Source organism: Oncorhynchus clarkii, chromosome 2 (genome assembly GCF_045791955.1).
Source record: "Oncorhynchus clarkii lewisi isolate Uvic-CL-2024 chromosome 2, UVic_Ocla_1.0, whole genome shotgun sequence".
Lineage (NCBI taxonomy): Eukaryota > Metazoa > Chordata > Actinopteri > Salmoniformes > Salmonidae > Oncorhynchus > Oncorhynchus clarkii.
This window is the reverse complement of record NC_092148.1, coordinates 57,686,459-57,703,844: the sequence shown is the minus strand read 5'-3', so window position 1 is coordinate 57,703,844 and position 17,386 is coordinate 57,686,459. Positions and strand designations below refer to the sequence as shown.

Sequence of the window (17,386 nt, the reverse complement as noted above, 5' to 3'; positions counted from 1 at the left end):
GTATTTTCTATGGGTAATTTTAATATAATGTAATAAAGAAATAGTCCGCGACAATCAAGATGGCTTCCGACTATTGGTTACATTTTTAAAAAATTCATACGGTGGTTTACCTGAACAACGTCACGTGGATAAACTTTGTAGCGCATAAGCTAGCTAGCTCTACCACGCTAGCTTACTCGAATTGACTCACCAGCTAAGGTAATTTAGTAGTTCTAGCAATGGCAAACCAAATGTCAATCGCTAGGTTTTTAAAAAAAAGACGTCTGGAGGAAAAAGAGTGGGTGCCAGAAAATGATTTGGATCAATCTACCGATAGCTTCCAGAATGAGACATTTAACAGGTGGCGCCAGGGTAGAAACAACCGCAATCGCCATCACAACCACCAATACCATGTTGAGCCAGGCATTCTTGCCTACCCCACTGTCTCCTCTCGTTCTTGATGCTGCGGGCGGGGGTGAACCTGCAGTAGGTCCACCGACAGATTTGTCTGCCGTTGATGAATCCAGCCTGTCAACCAAAGTTAGCAAAGTTCCCTTTGAGTATGATAAATGGCAAATCACGCTGTTTCTCTTCAAGGTGGCATGACCAGTTTGTGTGGATTGAGTATAGTAAAGCAAAAGATGCAATTCATTGTAAGTTTTGTAGGTTTTCATTTTCATCTCAAAGCATGACTTTGAAATACAAAACAGGCTTAATGAGCTACCTCGCAATGCCACGCTTATGAGCCCCGAAATTCAGAACGAGTTGCTGGAGTGTGCAGCATCATTGTTACTGTGCAGGATAAAAGATGAAGTTCATTCTGCTCCTTCCACGTATTTTGCCAAACTAGCAGATGAATATAAATATCAATCTAAACGAGAACTAATTGCTGTGTCCATCCGATACATTAATGCTGGAATGATTAAAGAGGTCATAGAAAATCTTTGGAGGGAGTTGAAAGTCTGTGTTGCCCAGCAACAGCCCCAAAACATCACTGCTCTAGAGGAGATCTGCATGGAGGAATGGGCCAAAATACCAGCAACAGTGTGTGAAAACCTTGTGAAGACTTACAGAAAACATTTGACCTCTGTCATTGCCAACAAAGGGTATATAACAAAGTATTGAGATAAACTTTTGTTATTGACCAAATACCTATTTTCCACCATCATTTGCAAATAAATTAATTAAAAATCCTACAATGTGATTTTCTGGATTCTTTTTCTCATTTTGTCTGTCATAGTTGAAGTGTACCTATGATGAAAATTACAGGCCCCTCTCATCTTTTTAAGTGGGAGAACTTGCACAATTGGTGGCCGACTAAATACTTTTTTGTCCCACTGTACATTGGATTATGATGAAATCATCACCATATTCAACTCAAAGCCTCGCCGTCTGCACCTTGTGATGTAGGTAAAGGTAAGGTAACTTTATAGTACTACTGCCCGCCGTTGAAGTCGGAAGTATACATACACTTAAGTTGGAGTCATTAAAACTCATTTTTCAACCACTCCACAAAGTTCTTGTTAACTAACTATAGTTTGGAAAGTCGGTTAGGATATCTACTTTGTGCATGACACAAGTCATTTTTTCCAGCAATTGTTTAGACATATTATGTCACTTATAATTCACTGTATCACAATTCCAGTGGGTCAGAAGTTTACATACACTAAGTTGACTGTGCCTTTAAACAGCTTGAAAATTCCAGAAAATGATTTCATGGCTTTAGAAGCTTCTGATAGGCTAATTGACATCATTTGAGTCAATTGGAGGTGTACCTGTGGATGTATTTCAAGGCCTACCTTCAAACTCAGTGCCTCTTTGCTTGACACCATGGGAAAATCAAAGGAAATCAGCCAAGACCTCAGAAAAAAATGGTAGACCTCCACAAGACTGGTTCATCATTGGGAGCAATTTCCAAACACCTGAAGGTACCACGTTCATCTATACAAATAATAGTACGCAAGTATAAACACCATGGGACCAAGCAGCCGTCATTCCGCTCAGGAAGGAGACGCGTTCTGTCTCCTAGAGATGAACGATCTTTGGTGCGAAAAGTGCAAATCAATCCCAGAACAACAGCAAAGGACCTTGTGAAGTTGCTGGAGGAAACAGGTACTAAGGTGTCTATATCTACAGTAAAACGAGTCCTATATTGACATAACCTGAAAGTCCGCTCAGCAAGGAAGAAGCCACTGCTCCAAAAGTGCCATGAAAAAGCCAGACTACGGTTTGCAACTGCACATGGGGACAAAGAGTGTACTTTTTGGACAAATGTCCTCTGGTCTGATGAAACAAAAATAGAACTGTTTGGCCATAATGACCATCGTTATGTTTGGAGGAAAAAGGGGGAGGCTTGCAAGCCGAAGAAAACCATCCTAACCGTGAAGCATGGGGGTGGCAGCATCATGTTGTGGGGGTGCTTTGCTGCAGGAGGGACTGGTGCACTTCACAAAATAGATGGCTTCATGAGGACGGAAAATAATGTGGGTATATATCAAGTTAAAGCTTGATCACAAATGGGTCTTCCAAATGGACAATGACCCCAAGCATACTCCCAAAGTTGTGGCAAAATGGCTTAAGGAAAACAAAGTCAAGGTATTGGAGTGGCCATCACAAAGCCCTGACCTAGATCATACAGAAAATGTGTAGGTAAGTGTGTGCGAGCAAGAAGTCCTACAAACCCGACTCAGTTACACCAGCTTTGTCAGGAGGAATGGGCCAAAATTCACCCAACTTATTGCGGGAAGCTTGTTGAAGGCTACCCAAAACGTTTGACCCAAGTTAAACCATTTAAAGGCAACGCTACCAAATACTAATTTAGTTTATGTAAACTTCTGACCCATTGGGAATGTGATGAAATAAATAAAATATTCTCTCTACTATTATACTGACATTTCACATTCTTAAAATAAAGTGGTGATCCTAACTGACCTAACACAGGGAATTTTTACTAGGATTAAATGTCAGGAATTGTGAAAAACTGAGTTTAAATGTATTTGGCTAAGGTGTATGTAAACTTCCTCCTTCAACTGTACATGGTAACATCAAATATAGGCTTGTTTGCCCATCGAGATTAAAGATGAGCCTGAAGATGAGTTTTATGTTGTTGGCAACTGGTCTAAAGTTACTGTCTTATGTTAATATGCTGGGATAGGTAATTATTTGTACATGTAACGAGGTTGCTCCAAGTACTATGCACTAGTATAAAACGATTGTATTATGAAATAATATACGGTGCACATCGCAAAATACATGTAATAAACAAGTAGACGAAATGCCTATCTACATTTTTCTAGGCCTATCAACAACAACAAAAATATTCTGGCTATGCCCCTGCCTTGAGGTTCTTGAGAGAGCAGCCAAGGAAGTGAGAGAAGGGAAAACCATTAGAGCAGCAGCAAGGGATGAAAAAATAGACTGAATGACACTGAAGAGGTATATTGACAAAAGATGTAATGGAACTGTGCAAAAGAGAGGCTATGGTAGAGTAGCAGAGGCACACAAGGTCTTATCTGATGACATGGAGTCTAGCTTGCTAAACATATTAACAATCTCGCGCACCAGTTTCATGGGCTTAGTTGTCTCAAATGTAAAGAACTACGAATTGGCACATTGACACAATATCCCTGTCCCAAACAACTGGTCAAGCAATGGAAGGGTAAGTGATATTGAACAGAGTTATCTATACCCGAATGTAGGCAGACATTTAAGATTTAAATATACCACACCCCCATTCCATGAATTAAACTTTGACCTACCAGCACCATCACCCACTTACCCCAAGGTGGCTCAACTTACCCTGTCCCTATGCTCAATTTACCCTAACCAAGTTGTGCCAAGAGACCTTTTTTCGGGACAAGCTATGTTTTCAAAACTCTTATGTTTACATGCATTCTGATCTATGGATACACAACATCCTGAATGTGCATATCTAAAATATTACATTTCCCTTGATGTATTGATGCTGAATGTAAAAGAATAACTCTACATACCCCACTCTCCCCTACTCTGTGGTTTGACTTCAAAGACACCAACAATCTTTTAATATCACAGAAACACCTACCAACTGATACAACACAACACAACACAGTGTGACAGGCATGAGCACTTCCTCAAAATACTGTATATTTACCTACAGACAGACAGACAGACACAGAGGGCTGTGGTAATTGGTTAGAGGACACCCAGTGGGCTGTGAGGTGCAGCTCCCCCAGGAGGCCCAGTCAGATCAATAAACGGTCCGTTTGATCTGTCCAGAGCAGAGCATGGTGGAGCCCCAAGCCCATGGTTGGCATGCGATGAAGTCATCCTCTCTCTCTCACAGAGCAAGTAAAGCATGAGCCCATTGGACTCTCACATTTTCACCCGGCCTGGCGGCCCCTTTGATCTATTGTTCTGCCAGAGCGATTTCCTGCCTGCTCACCACTAGCTGGCTGCTGGGCCTGGTCAGCCTAGTGCTAATGAAAGCACACACAATCAGCCCAGAACCTTCCACTAGTCCAGCGCCAACGGCCGCGTGAGCGCTAAGCTCCCAGTGAACGGGCACATTAAAAGACACTTGTTGACATCCATAATGGAGCAAAAAGGATTTAATTGCTTCAGCTACAACCCATACGCCTGTGTCTGTGAATCTTGTGTTATATTCCCAGCCTCCAATTTTGGGGAGGGTGAAGAAGATGCTCTTTTAATTTCACTCCCCTCCCCCATCATGTTCCCCCTCTCTCCCTTTTTAGTTGCCGCCTCAAAGCTAGGCGATGTTGGAGGAGAATTAGGAGAGAGCCTAGTCATGGTAGGCTGGTGATTAGAAGGTGGTGGTGGAGAAAATAACAGCCAAATGACAAAGCATGCTGTGAGGGGCAGCACAGAAGATGATGACTGCACCCCCCAACTGCATGCCTGCCCAACCTAGTCTCAGAGCATTTCGTACTTTTCTATACAAAAATTTGCAGACTCCATTTAATATTATATGATATGATATGTATCAATTTGAGGATTTACATCATCCATTTCATATGATATGTTTACGAATTAGAATTTGTATGATACAGTGCATTCGGGAAAGTATTCAGACCCATGGACTTTTTCCACATTTTGTTACGTTACAGCCTTATTCTAAAATGGATCCTCATCAATCTACACATACAACCCCATAACGACAAAGACAAAACAGGTTTTTCAAAATCTTTGCACATTTATTACAAATAAAAAACTTAAATTCCTTATTTACGTATGTATTCAGAGCACAAAATTGAGCTCAGGTACATCCTGTTTCCATTGATCAAACTTGAGATGTTTCTACAACTTGATTGGAGTCCACCTGTGGTAAATTCAATTGATTGGACAGGATCTGGATAGGCACACATATACAGTGCCTTGCGAAAGTATTCGGCCCCCTTGAACTTTGCGACCTTTTGCCACATTTCAGGCTTCAAACATAAAGATATAAAACTGTATTTTTTTGTGAAGAATCAACAACAAGTGGGACACAATCATGAAGTGGAACAACATTTATTGGATATTTCAAACTTTTTGAACAAATCAAAAACTGAAAAATTGGGCGTGCAAAATTATTCAGCCCCCTTAAGTTAATACTTTGTAGCGCCACCTTTTGCTGCGATTACAGCTGTAAGTCGCTTGGGGTATGCCTCAATCAGTTTTGCACATCGAGAGACTGACATTTTTTCCCATTCCTCCTTGCAAAACAGCTCGAGCTCAGTGAGGTTGGATGGAGAGCATTTGTGAACAGCAGTTTTCAGTTCTTTCCACAGATTCTCGATTGGATTCAGGTCTGTACTTTGACTTGGCTATTCTAACACCTGGATATGTTTATTTTTGAACCATTCCATTGTAGATTTTGCTTTATGTTTTGGATCATTGTCTTGTTGGAAGACAAATCTCCGTCCCAGTCTCAGGTCTTTTGCAGACTCCATCAGGTTTTCTTCCAGAATGGTCCTGTATTTGGCTCCATCCATCTTCCCATCAATTTTAACCATCTTCCCTGTCCCTGCTGAAGAAAAGCAGGCCCAAACCATGATGCTGCCACCACCATGTTTGACAGTGGGGATGGTGTGTTCAGTGTGATGCGCTGTGTTGCTTTTACGCCAAACATAACGTTTTGCATTGTTGCCAAAAAGTTCAATTTTGGTTTCATCTGACCAGAGCACCTTCTTCCACATGTTTGGTGTGTCTCCCAGGTGGCTTGTGGCAAACTTTAAACAACACTTTTTATGGATATCTTTAAGAAATGGCTTTCTTCTTGCCACTCTTCCATAAAGGCCAGAGTTGTGCAATATACGACTGATTGTTGTCCTATGGACAGAGTCTCCCACCTCAGCTGTAGATCTCTGCAGTTCATCCAGAGTGATCATGGGCCTCTTGGCTGCATCTCTGATCAGTCTTCTCCTTGTATGAACTGAAAGTTTAGAGGGACGGCCAGGTCTTGGTAGATTTGCAGTGGTCTGATACTCCTTCCATTTCAATATTATCGCTTGCACAGTGCTCCTTGGGATGTTTAAAGCTTGGGAAATCTTTTTGTATCCAAATCCGGCTTTAAACTTCTTCACAACAGTATCTCGGACCTGCCTGGTGTGTTCCTTGTTCTTCATGATGCTCTCTGCGCTTTTAACGGACCTCTGAGACTATCACAGTGCAGGTGCATTTATACGGAGACTTGATTACACACAGGTGGATTGTATTTATCATCATTAGTCATTTAGGTCAACATTGGATCATTCAGAGATCCTCACTGAACTTCTGGAGAGAGTTTGCTGCACTGAAAGTAAAGGGGCTGAATAATTTTGCACGCCCAATGTTTCAGTTTTTGATTTGTTAAAAAAGTTTGAAATATTCAATAAATGTCGCTCCACTTCATGATTGTGTCCCACTTGTTGTTGATTCTTCACAAAAAAATACAGTTTTATATCTTTATGTTTGAAGCCTGAAATGTGGCAAAAGGTCACAAAGTTCAAGGGGGCCGAATACTTTCGCAAGGCACTGTATCTACATAAGGTCCCATAGTTGACCGTGCATGTCAGAGCAAAAACCAAGCCATGAGGTCGAAGGAATTCTCTGTAAAGCTCCAAGACAGCAATGTGTCCACGCACAGATCTGGGGAAGGGTACCAAAAAATGTATGCAGCATTGAAGGTCTCCAAGAACACAGTGGCCTTCAACATTATTAAATGGAAGAAGTTTTGAACCATCAAGATTCTTCCTAGAGCTGGCCGCCTGGCCAAACTGAGCAAGGGCCTTGGTTGGGGAGGTGACCAAGAACCCAATGGTCACTCTGACAGAGCTCCAGAGTTCCTCTGTAGAGATGGGAGAACTTTCCAGAAGGACAACCATCTCTGCAGCACTCCACCAATCAGGCCTTTATGGTAGAATGGCCAGACGAAAGCCACTCCTCAGTAAAAGGCACATGACAGCCCACTTGGAGTTTGCCAAAAGGAACCTAAAGACACTGAGACCATGAGAAACAAGATTCTCTGGTCTGATGAAACCAAGATTGAACTCTTTGGCCTGAATGACAAGCGTCACGTCTGGTGGAAACCTGGCACCATCCCTACGGTGAAGCATGGTGGTGGCAATATCATGTTGTTTTTCAACGGCAGGGACTGGGAGACTAGTCAGGATAGAGGGAAAGATGAATGGAGCACAGTACAGACAGATCCTTGATGATAACATGCTCCAGAGCCCTCAGGATCTCATACTGGGGTGAAGGTTCACCTTTCAACAGGACCCTAAGCACACAGCCAAGACAATGCAGGAGTGGCTTTTGGACAAGTCTCGGAATATCCTTGAGTGGCCCAGACAGAGCCCGGACATGAACCTGATCGAACATCTCTGGAGAGACCTGAAAATAGCTGTGCAGTGACGCTCCCCATCCAACCTGACAGAGATTGAGAGGATCTGCAGAGAAGAATGTGAAAAACTCCCAAAATACAGGTGTGCCAAGCTTGTAGCATCATACCCAAGAAGACTCAAGGCTGTAATTTCTACCAAAGGTGCTTCAACAAAGTACTTAGTAAAGGGTCTGAATACTTAGCTAAATGTGATATATCAGTGCTTTTTTATGTAAATTTGTAAAACATTCTAAACTGTTTTTGCTTTGTCATTATGGGGTATTGTGTGTAGATTGATGAGGGGGAAAAAACTATTTAATCCATTTTAGAATAAGGCTGTAACTTTACAAAATGTAGAAAAAGTCAAGGGGTCTGAATATTTTCGTAATGCACTATATGTTACGAATTTGACAAACGTACAATATGTTATGAATTTGCAAACATACGATATGTTACAAATTCAAATGTTTTGTTGCAAACGTTAGCTAGGTGGCTAACGTTAGTTAGGCTAGGAGTTAGGGTTAAGTTAGGTTAAATGGTTAAGGTTAGGGAAAGGGTTAGCTAAAAGGGTTAAGGTTAGGGTTACGAGAAGGGTTAGCTAAGTAGTTGAAAAGTTGCTAATTAGCTCAAATACTGAAGTTGTCCGTGATGAGATTCAAACACAACCTTAGGGTTGTTAGACGTTTACGTTATACACCCACCCACCTTACTTACATTTTTTGCCTTAAGTAATCTTCTGCCTTATGTAACCGTAACAACCAATAGATATAGGATTTTATCCCAATTTGATTTGTTTTTAAATTCTTTGTGGGTCTGTGTAATCTAAGGGAAATATGTGTCTCTATACATTTGTCAGGAGGTTAGGAAGTGCAGCTCCGTTTACACCTCATTTAGTGGGCAGTGTGCACATAGCCTGTTTTCTCTTGAGAGCCAGGTCTGCCAAAGGCAATCTTTCTCAATAGCAAGGCTTTCCTTAATTTTGGGTCAGTCACAGTGGTAAGGTATTCTGCCACTGTGTACTTACTCTCTGTTTAGGGCCAAATAACATTATAGTTTGCTCTGTTTTTATGTGAATTATTTGTGTGTCAAGTAATATCTTTTTGTTTTCCCATGATTTAGTTGGGTCTAATTGTGTTGCTGGCCTGGGGCTCTGTCGGGTCTGTTTGTGTTTGTGAACAGAGCCCCAGGACCAGCTTGCTTAGGGGACTCATCTCCAGGTTCATCTCTCTGTAGGTGATGGCTTTGTTATGATAGCTTGGGAATAGCTCCCTTTTAGGTTGTTGTAGACTTTAACGGCTCTTTTCTGTGATTTTGATCATTAGCGGGTATCGACCTAATTCTGCTCTGCATGCATTATTTGGTGTTTTACGTTGTACATGGAGGATATTTTTGCAGAATTCTGCATGCAGCGTCTCGATTTGGTTTTTTTCACATTTTGTGACATCTTGGTTGGTGAGCGGACCCCAGATCTCACAACCAATGAGGGCAATGGGTTCTATAACTGATTTTATGTTTATTTTGATGGCATAGAAGCCCCTTCTTGCCTTGTCTCTCAGATCGTTCACAGCTTCGTGGAAATTACCTGTGGCGCTGATGTTTAGGCCGAGATATGTATAGTTTTTTGTGTGCTCTAGGGAAACGGTGTCTAGATTGAAACGGGAAACGGTGTCTAGATTGAATTTGTATTTGTGGTCCTGGAGACTGGACCTTTTTTTGGAACACCATTATTTTTGTCTTACTGAGATTTACTCTCAGGGCCCATGTCTGACATTATCTGTGTAGGAGATCTAGGTATATATATTTTATAATTGAGAGTCTTAAAAGTAGCCACCCTTTGCCTTGATGACGTCTTTGCACACTCTTGGCATTCTCTCAACCAGCTTCATGAGGAATGCTTTTCCAACAGTCTTGAAGGCGTTCCCACATATGCTGATCACTTGTTGGCTGCCTTTTTTTCACTCTGCGGTCCAACTCATCCTAAACCATCTCAATTGGGTTGAGGTCGGGTGATTATGGAGGCCAGGTCATCTGATGCAGCACTCCATCACTCTCCTTCTTGGTCAAATAGCCCTTACACAGCCTGGAGGTGTGTTGGGCCATTGTTCTGTTGAAAAACAAATGATAGTACCACTAAGCGTAAACCAGATGGGACGGTTTATCGCTGCAGAATGCTGTGGTAGCCATGCTGGTTAAGTGTGCCTTGAATTGTAAATAAATCACAGACAGTGTCACCAGCATAGCATCCCCACACCATCACACCTCCTCCATGCCACACATGCGGAGATCATCCGTTCACCTACTCCAAAAATGTCAAATTTGGACTCATCAGACCAAAGGACAGATTTCCACCAGTCTAATGGCCATTGCTCGTGCTTCTTGGCCCAAGCAAGTCTCTTCTTATTATTGGTGTCCTTTAGTAGTGGTTTCTCTGCAGCAATTCGACCATGAATGCCTGATTCACGCAGTCTCCCCTGAACAGTTGATGTTGAGATGTGTCTGTTACTTGAACTCTGTGAAGCATTTATTTGGGCTGCAATCTGAGGTGCAGTTAACTCTAATGAATTTATCTGCAGCAGAGGTAACTCTGGGTCTTCCTTTCCTGTGGCGGTCCTCATAAGAGCCAGTTTCATCATAGCGCTTGATGGTTTTTGCTACTGCACTTGAAGAAACTTTGAAAGTTCATGAAAATGTATGGATTGACTGTCCTTCATGTCTTGAGGTAATGATGGACTGTTGTTTCTCTTTCGTAATTTGAGCTGTTTTTGCCATAATATGGACTTGGTATTTTACCAGATAGGGCTATCTTCTGTATACCACCCCTACCATGTCAAAATTCACCTGATTGGCTCAAATGCATTAAGAAGGAAAGAAATTCCACAAATGAACTTTTAACAAGGCACACCTGTTAATTGAAATGTATTCCAGGTGACTATCTCATGAAGCTGGTTGAAAGAATGCCAAGAGTGCGCCAACCTGTCATCAAGGCAAAGGGTGGCTACTTTGAAGAATCTCAAATATAAAATATATTTTGATGTAACACTTTTTTGCTTACTACATGATTCCATGTGTGTTATTTCATAGTTTTGATGTCTTCACTATTATTCTACAATGTAAAACATAGTAAAAATAAAGAAAAACCCTGGAATGAGTAGGTGTGTCCAAACCTGGTACTGTATATGTTTTTGCCAAAAAAAGATTGAGGAATTGGTTTATCCATACATCTCCGTTTTGGATAGAGAACCTTTCTTGTTGTTTTTTTGTTTAGTGTGTTCCAATTCTATGGATACTTCCATTCCATTGAGCTGATTTCTGACCTGCTATTCCTTCTTTTTCCGTAGTGTATTTCTCTATTGTTTTATTGATTCACCATAGTAGACTAGGTTTTCTGTGTCTCTGCCTCTACTGGGATCAATACAGCCCTAATGCCACAATTTACGAGTAATGTAAAAGGCTAGAAAAAATGGCCTATTCAGCACATCAGGGATAGAGAATCAATTAGCAGAAATTGAGATTGAAAAGGCAGAAGGAGGAATGATGGGGAAGGGAGAAAAATAGGGAGAAAAACAAGAAGAGAAGGAGAGAGAGCGCTGCAGAGCGGAAGCAGCCTAGTTCTGAACCTTTAAGAGTCCAGGTGAAATATGATTTGCCGATGATGGGAACCGCTGAGGGGGTAAATTATGAACCACAGCGCAGCCAACTCATCATACACACCACCAGGGAGAGGAGGTCCTGAGATTGATGGAAATGGCTTCAGTCCCTCTGCCTGCCATTTACATCAGACAGTGACTGAGTTCAATACTAACCCATAGGCCGGGTGCTGCCTGCCTGGTGCGTGGGGGGAAGGGGAGAGGCAGGGAGGTAGTGTGAGCCTCTGAACTGTGGTGCTTCCAAGGTGAAATACACAGAATGAAAAAAAGAACGTGAGACCTGTGAGAGGCACAGGCTTGTATAAACCCAGGCTGGCCAGTTCTACAGCTTTCATCATAAAACAGACATTAGGCAGCCATCCATCTGAGAGGACTGCCCGTCTCATCAATGTTGTCATCAGCAGACTCAATACCAGACAGGCTGTCCTCTTACAGTCTAGGTATGATATATCTTAATATTTGATAGTCTTTCATTGATGATGCCTCTACATTTTCTAATAGCAGGAGGATATGCTTTATCCGGTATCAAGGTGTTTCCCAAGTCATGTAGGCTATAGGCCTATACTCTACTGAGGCAAATCATAAAACACTGTAGGGGAGAGTGGGGTAAGTTGAGCCACCCTTGTTTCTAGGGAACCATACACAAAATTAATAATTTGACCAAATATTATTAAGGAACAGTTCATCATTTCATGAGTCCGTGAAGAAAGAAACCACATAGAAAATGATTTTCACAAAGTCAAATTAATTTGTGCTAGAGGTTTCATGATGGTTGTATCTAAACCAAAGTAGATCATTTTAAGATTGTTTTATACATCAGTTGGGTTCTCTAAGTTTCAATATGAGGTCCTAAACCTAGCATGTAAGTGCATCCTTGTAGCTGTGTGGGCTAATATAGTGAAAATGTTTGCCTTGGGGTAAATTGAGCCTATGGTTGAGACAATGGCAAGTTGAGCAAAATGACATGTTTTCATCCCAGGCGTAATGCAAGGCATTATCACTGGGATATGAGGCAGCAACTGTGTTAAAAGTGTCATTAAAAATAGTACAACATTTTTGTTAGGTGTGAAGCACGTGTTAAAAGATGCTGAAAATGATTAAAAGACAAAAAAGTGATTGTGATTGTGTTGAATTGTGTTTGGGAACTAGACATGGTGTTAAAAAGGTAGTGGTAATATTTCATTCAGTACAGACATTTGGTGACGGCTCAACCCCATACATACCTAGGATAAGTTGTGCCAAAAGACCACTTTTTTGGACAAGCTACATTTGTAATGTTTACATGAATTCTGATTATTTCCAGGGATATACAACATCCTGAAATATATGTGTCACGCTCGTCATAATGAGTGGACCAAGATGCAGCGTGGTATGTTTCCATCCTTTTATTTAGAAGAGAAACTTAAAGCCCTAAAGCACAAAAACAATAAAGTGAATAAACAAAACATGAAGCTACATGCAGTGCAGAAAGCAACTACACACAAACATAGTCAAGATCCCACAAATCACAATGGGGAAATGGCTACCTAAATATGATCCCCAATCAGAGACAACGATAAACAGCTGTCTCTGATTGGGAACCATACCAGGCCAACATAAATCACTACTCACCTAGATGACCCACCCTAGTCACTATCACTCCCCAACCAACATAGAGAATAAACAGCTCTGATGTCTTTATTAGAATACTACTATATTTCCCTTGACGGAGTGATGCTGAATGCAAAAAATTTACTCCAGCTCTCCACTATGTTTACTATCACACAGAGCAGCTCATTGAGGTTTGTCCTATAATACTGTATGTAAAAGGAGAATAATGACTCATGTCACCAGGCTGCCACTATTGTTCCAGCGAACATACGGACGATATTTATATGCCCATCGTCACGCAACACAACAAAGGCTCAGGTTTCTTTTGATTGTTTGCCCCTTTCCTTTCTTCCCCCAGATGGAGCAGAATGGCTTGGCTCTTTCACATTACACACCAATCTGCACCAGGAGCTGGAGAAAGGTCACTACTGACTGTGAGCAATGCATGATAATATCATCCTTCACAAGCCAAATCTTTGCTGATCTGCTCTGCTCACATTCTAATGGTGTGACAGGTTGCCCAGTCATTCTTCCACTGCAGTGGAGGGAGAGAGGGAGGGAGGTAGGGCCAGGGGATTTGGAAACACTTTGAAAAGGTCATACTAGCAAAGATTAATATGTGGTTTGGTGAAGTTATAATGGCAGACATCTTGTAGGCTGGAGCTCGGGGGCCTTTCGGAATGTATATAGATCTGGACCCGAGTGTGTGACATTTCAGAGAATCTGCCAGAGAATGCTCATTACAGCCAAAGACAACGGTCTGTAATCCTTATCCAAATACCATTATCAATCTGACTTTAAACGTCAAATATGGATACTAATTTGGACAACATCAAATTCAGTAACACAGAAACTAAGGGTGGCTAATGGGTTAGTTATACCACTGGTATTTTCATGAGTTAAAAAAATATTTGGATGAACCGTTCTTTTTATGACAAACTTGAGAAAAATGAGTGCACATTCTTCTCTCAACACTTGGGATAAGATGCAGATTGGATCTGATTACAAACCATTTTCTTATCTTCTTCCCCTCCTCTTACCTTAAAGTCCTACGTTCCTCCTCTGCGCAGTGCGGTATGGTGCAGGCCAGCTGGGCAGGGTCACTTGTCACGGACAAAGGCAGAGCTAGTCACGTCCAGAAGTGGGCTCCGCCACATCCTCTCCCACAGAATCCCTGCTGAAGCCACTCTCAGCCCAAAGAGCTAGCAGTGAGCTGGATGAAGAAGCAAGCTACAGTGAGAAAAAACAGCATATTTCTATCATGTCAATGGAATTGAACCCACCAGCTCAAAGACAGACAACGTCCCCTGCAAAGAAGAACGGCAGAGAGAGAGAGAGAGAGAGAGAGAGAGTAACAACAGGTGGCTAAATCAAACATACCCTCCATGCAGTTGGCATCAGTCAAGTCAATTAAGGCATACATTCACCCAATAACTGTGAAACAAGATCCTGTCCTGACTGACTGGCCATTATGTGTGGTCCATGGGTACACCAAAGCCATTCTATTCTAGTACAAGCTATTAACACACGAAAACAAGGGGAGAAAATAGACACAGACACACATCTCAGTTGACAAACAATAATAGTTATTTATTAAGGGGAAAATGAATGTACATTTTATGCCTCCAAAACAGGGAGGACACTGATAAATAAAGCCTCATTATAAAAAGCTTAAATTGATCCAAAAATCCACAATCAATACTTTAAAAGTTGAATTTGTACATGACACATATTTACATAATTGTTGCTTTGCCCTTTTTTTATTTTATTTTTTTTACATGGAATTCAGCAAGAAAATAAAAAGTGTACCTTTTTAGTACAAACAACATTTTACCTTAAAAGCACTGGTTTACAGTATCACTGTCAAACACACTCCAACCCCCTCACAGATGCTGGTTAATAGTGCATTTCAATTTGAGCATAATATCTTTGCATTTGCCACAATGCGTCATGTACAACATTTCAGAGCTACTGTAGCACTGCTCAACTTCCACACCATAAGACGGCCATGACAGTTCATGTTGACGGAACAATTAGCATATATTCCTGGAGGAATATGAAGTGGTAGGGTCAGGATCTACTGTAGGTGCGTTCACACCTGTCAAAAGTGGAATCTGTCTATTAATGCAAGTCAGTGTGTGAATGACCCAATCAATCAAAATGCTCAAATGATCCCTTCCTATGCTTTCACTTTTCTAAAATCACTAAGCAAGGCCATAATACACCATGTTAACGTGGTGATTCACGTTTTATATACATGACCAGGGGGAATTGTTGTGAGATATCAAGATGACAAATGCCACAGAGTGAATAGTGGTGGGAAAAATTGACAAAGCTCTGTCTGATGGCCAAAAAATAATAATAAGCAGAACAGTTATGAGTTAGTGATTAGCACCATATTTCAGTTTTACAGGCAGTCAGGAGAGGGGATGGCCTTGCATTGCTTTTGCTTTCAATTCTGCTCATCGGCAGAAAAGAGAAAGAACATACCTCTGCTGAAATATTAGGCTTTATGCAGGTCTGGTTATACGAATCAAAACCCGGAAACTGGAGCGTGGATGGGGGAAAAAAATCAATGAATAAAATCCAGGGACATGAATTATTCTGGACCATTTGAGAGGCACAAGAGAGTTTATGGCACCACAGTCCATCAATACAAGAGCAGACTGCAGGGAAAATAGGGAAATATGGGGTTGTCCAGAGTAAAGGTTCGGTTTGGTTTTAATAAAAGAACAGCCTGTCCCGCAGGCTGATTTATCAGTGTAATTCCAATGGGATTAACAAAGGGAATGGTTGGTCAGGTCTAGATTAATACATTCCAATATCAGCATTCAAATATCACTAGGGGAAGATAATCAGAATTTCGGTCCATTCTTGTAAAATAGCTATTCCTTAGTTTCGACTCAGTCTGGGTCATTTGAATGATTGTCACTCAAAGTCAAGGAGAAAGTCTCTTCTCTTGTAACAGAGAGAATATAATCTAAAGTGCTCATCACCTTCAAACCGGGTGTGCCAGTATTGCATTGCAGTGATTGACAAATAAAATGGTTCACAAATTCAAGTGTGCAGTGGAGGAATACAACAAGTACCGCAAATGTTTCTTCTACCCATTCAGTCTGCTGGAACCGTAACAAACAGTTTTCATCATTACATTCAATTGCAAAGTGGACAATTATCTCCCTTACAGACTCTCTTTCTTCCTCATTTGGCTCTCTCGCTCTCTCTGAGACATGCTCATCTTTCTCTCCTCTGCTATAAGCTATTCTTTCTCTTTGCTCGTCTTCCATTTCTCCCAGACTCATTCATCCTCCTCTCATAACTCTGAGTCAGTCATGTTTCCTCTGCCCGGACCTTGAGTCGCTTTTCTTTAGAACTTTTAAAATGTTACCATTTAGTCATTTAGCAGACACTCTTATCCAGAGCAACTTACAGGAGCAATTAGGGTTAAGTGCCTTGCTCAAGGGCAAAACAGCAGATTTCTCACCTAAGCAGCTCAGGGATTCAAACCAGCAACCTTTCGATTACTGGCCCAATGCTCTTAACCACTAGGCTACCTGCCACCCATTTGAGTGATTACAATGCATAACTTCTGATGTAGAGTTGATGGGAGAAATTAGCCTCTAGTTCCTTACAGGCGGGAGTGAAGCATTATGGGGCCCAGTGTTAAGCAATACCTTGACAAGTATGACAAGAAACACCATTGTATAAGCTTGACTCACTGAACTGGAGTTGTTAAATAGTGTGTATGCTCTCTTTTGTCATTTTGGCTATTAGGGTATACTTGAATTTGCAAAATGCAGAACATTCTATAACAGGTCCCACGGCACCCGCAGATCTTCCCTTCGGATAGAAAATGAATGTTAGCTACTGTATACTTCATGAATGATAAAACTTCCTCTAGCCATGGTATAACTCCTGAAACTGTCCAAATCATATCTGAACACTATCAAAGCCAAGGCAACCAACCCATGCAAGCCAGTCCAATCCATGCCACATCAGACTTGCAGAATCCTAATTCTGTTCATCCAAAAGTCACAACTCGACACTTCAGAATTGCTGGGAAGTGTCTGCATGTTTCCCTATAAAGGTCACAGGAAATGCTCTAGTTGTACTTCCTGTCCATGGCCATCCCCTTCAGGTCAATGGGGTGCATATCTATCTTCCCACGCTAGTACAGAGTCTGGGCAGTCAGCTGATGCAGTCACTGTGAGTGTGGGGCATTGTGGGATAGTGGAGGACCAAGGAATCAGCAGAAGAAGATCTCTCCATCGGCTTGAAGCTCTGTGACCCCAGTGTTCTGGGGATCTGTGGAGAAGAAAGATGGAGGTAT

General features: G+C 41.5%; 2 protein-coding genes across 13 annotated transcripts in view; both read right to left on the bottom strand.

Moving 5' to 3' along the window:
• The window catches only part of LOC139370552 (cytosolic carboxypeptidase 4), a 259,601-nt gene extending 245,433 nt beyond the window's left edge, over window positions 1-14,168 (bottom strand). Inside the window, exon 1 of the mRNA XM_071110131.1 lies at window positions 14,097-14,168. The gene's annotated coding sequence lies outside the window, so the exon portion shown is untranslated. The remainder of the gene's footprint in view (window positions 1-14,096) is intronic.
• A 453-nt stretch (window positions 14,169-14,621) lies between these two features.
• Window positions 14,622-17,386, bottom strand: part of LOC139370481 (A-kinase anchoring protein 13) — a 96,772-nt gene continuing 94,007 nt past the window's right edge. For all 12 annotated transcript variants that reach the window (XM_071110043.1, XM_071109985.1, XM_071110003.1 and 9 more), the window contains one exon: window positions 14,622-17,361. In XM_071110043.1, the coding sequence (XP_070966144.1) occupies window positions 17,303-17,361 (59 nt within the window). In that variant the 3' untranslated portion in view covers window positions 14,622-17,302. The remainder of the gene's footprint in view (window positions 17,362-17,386) is intronic.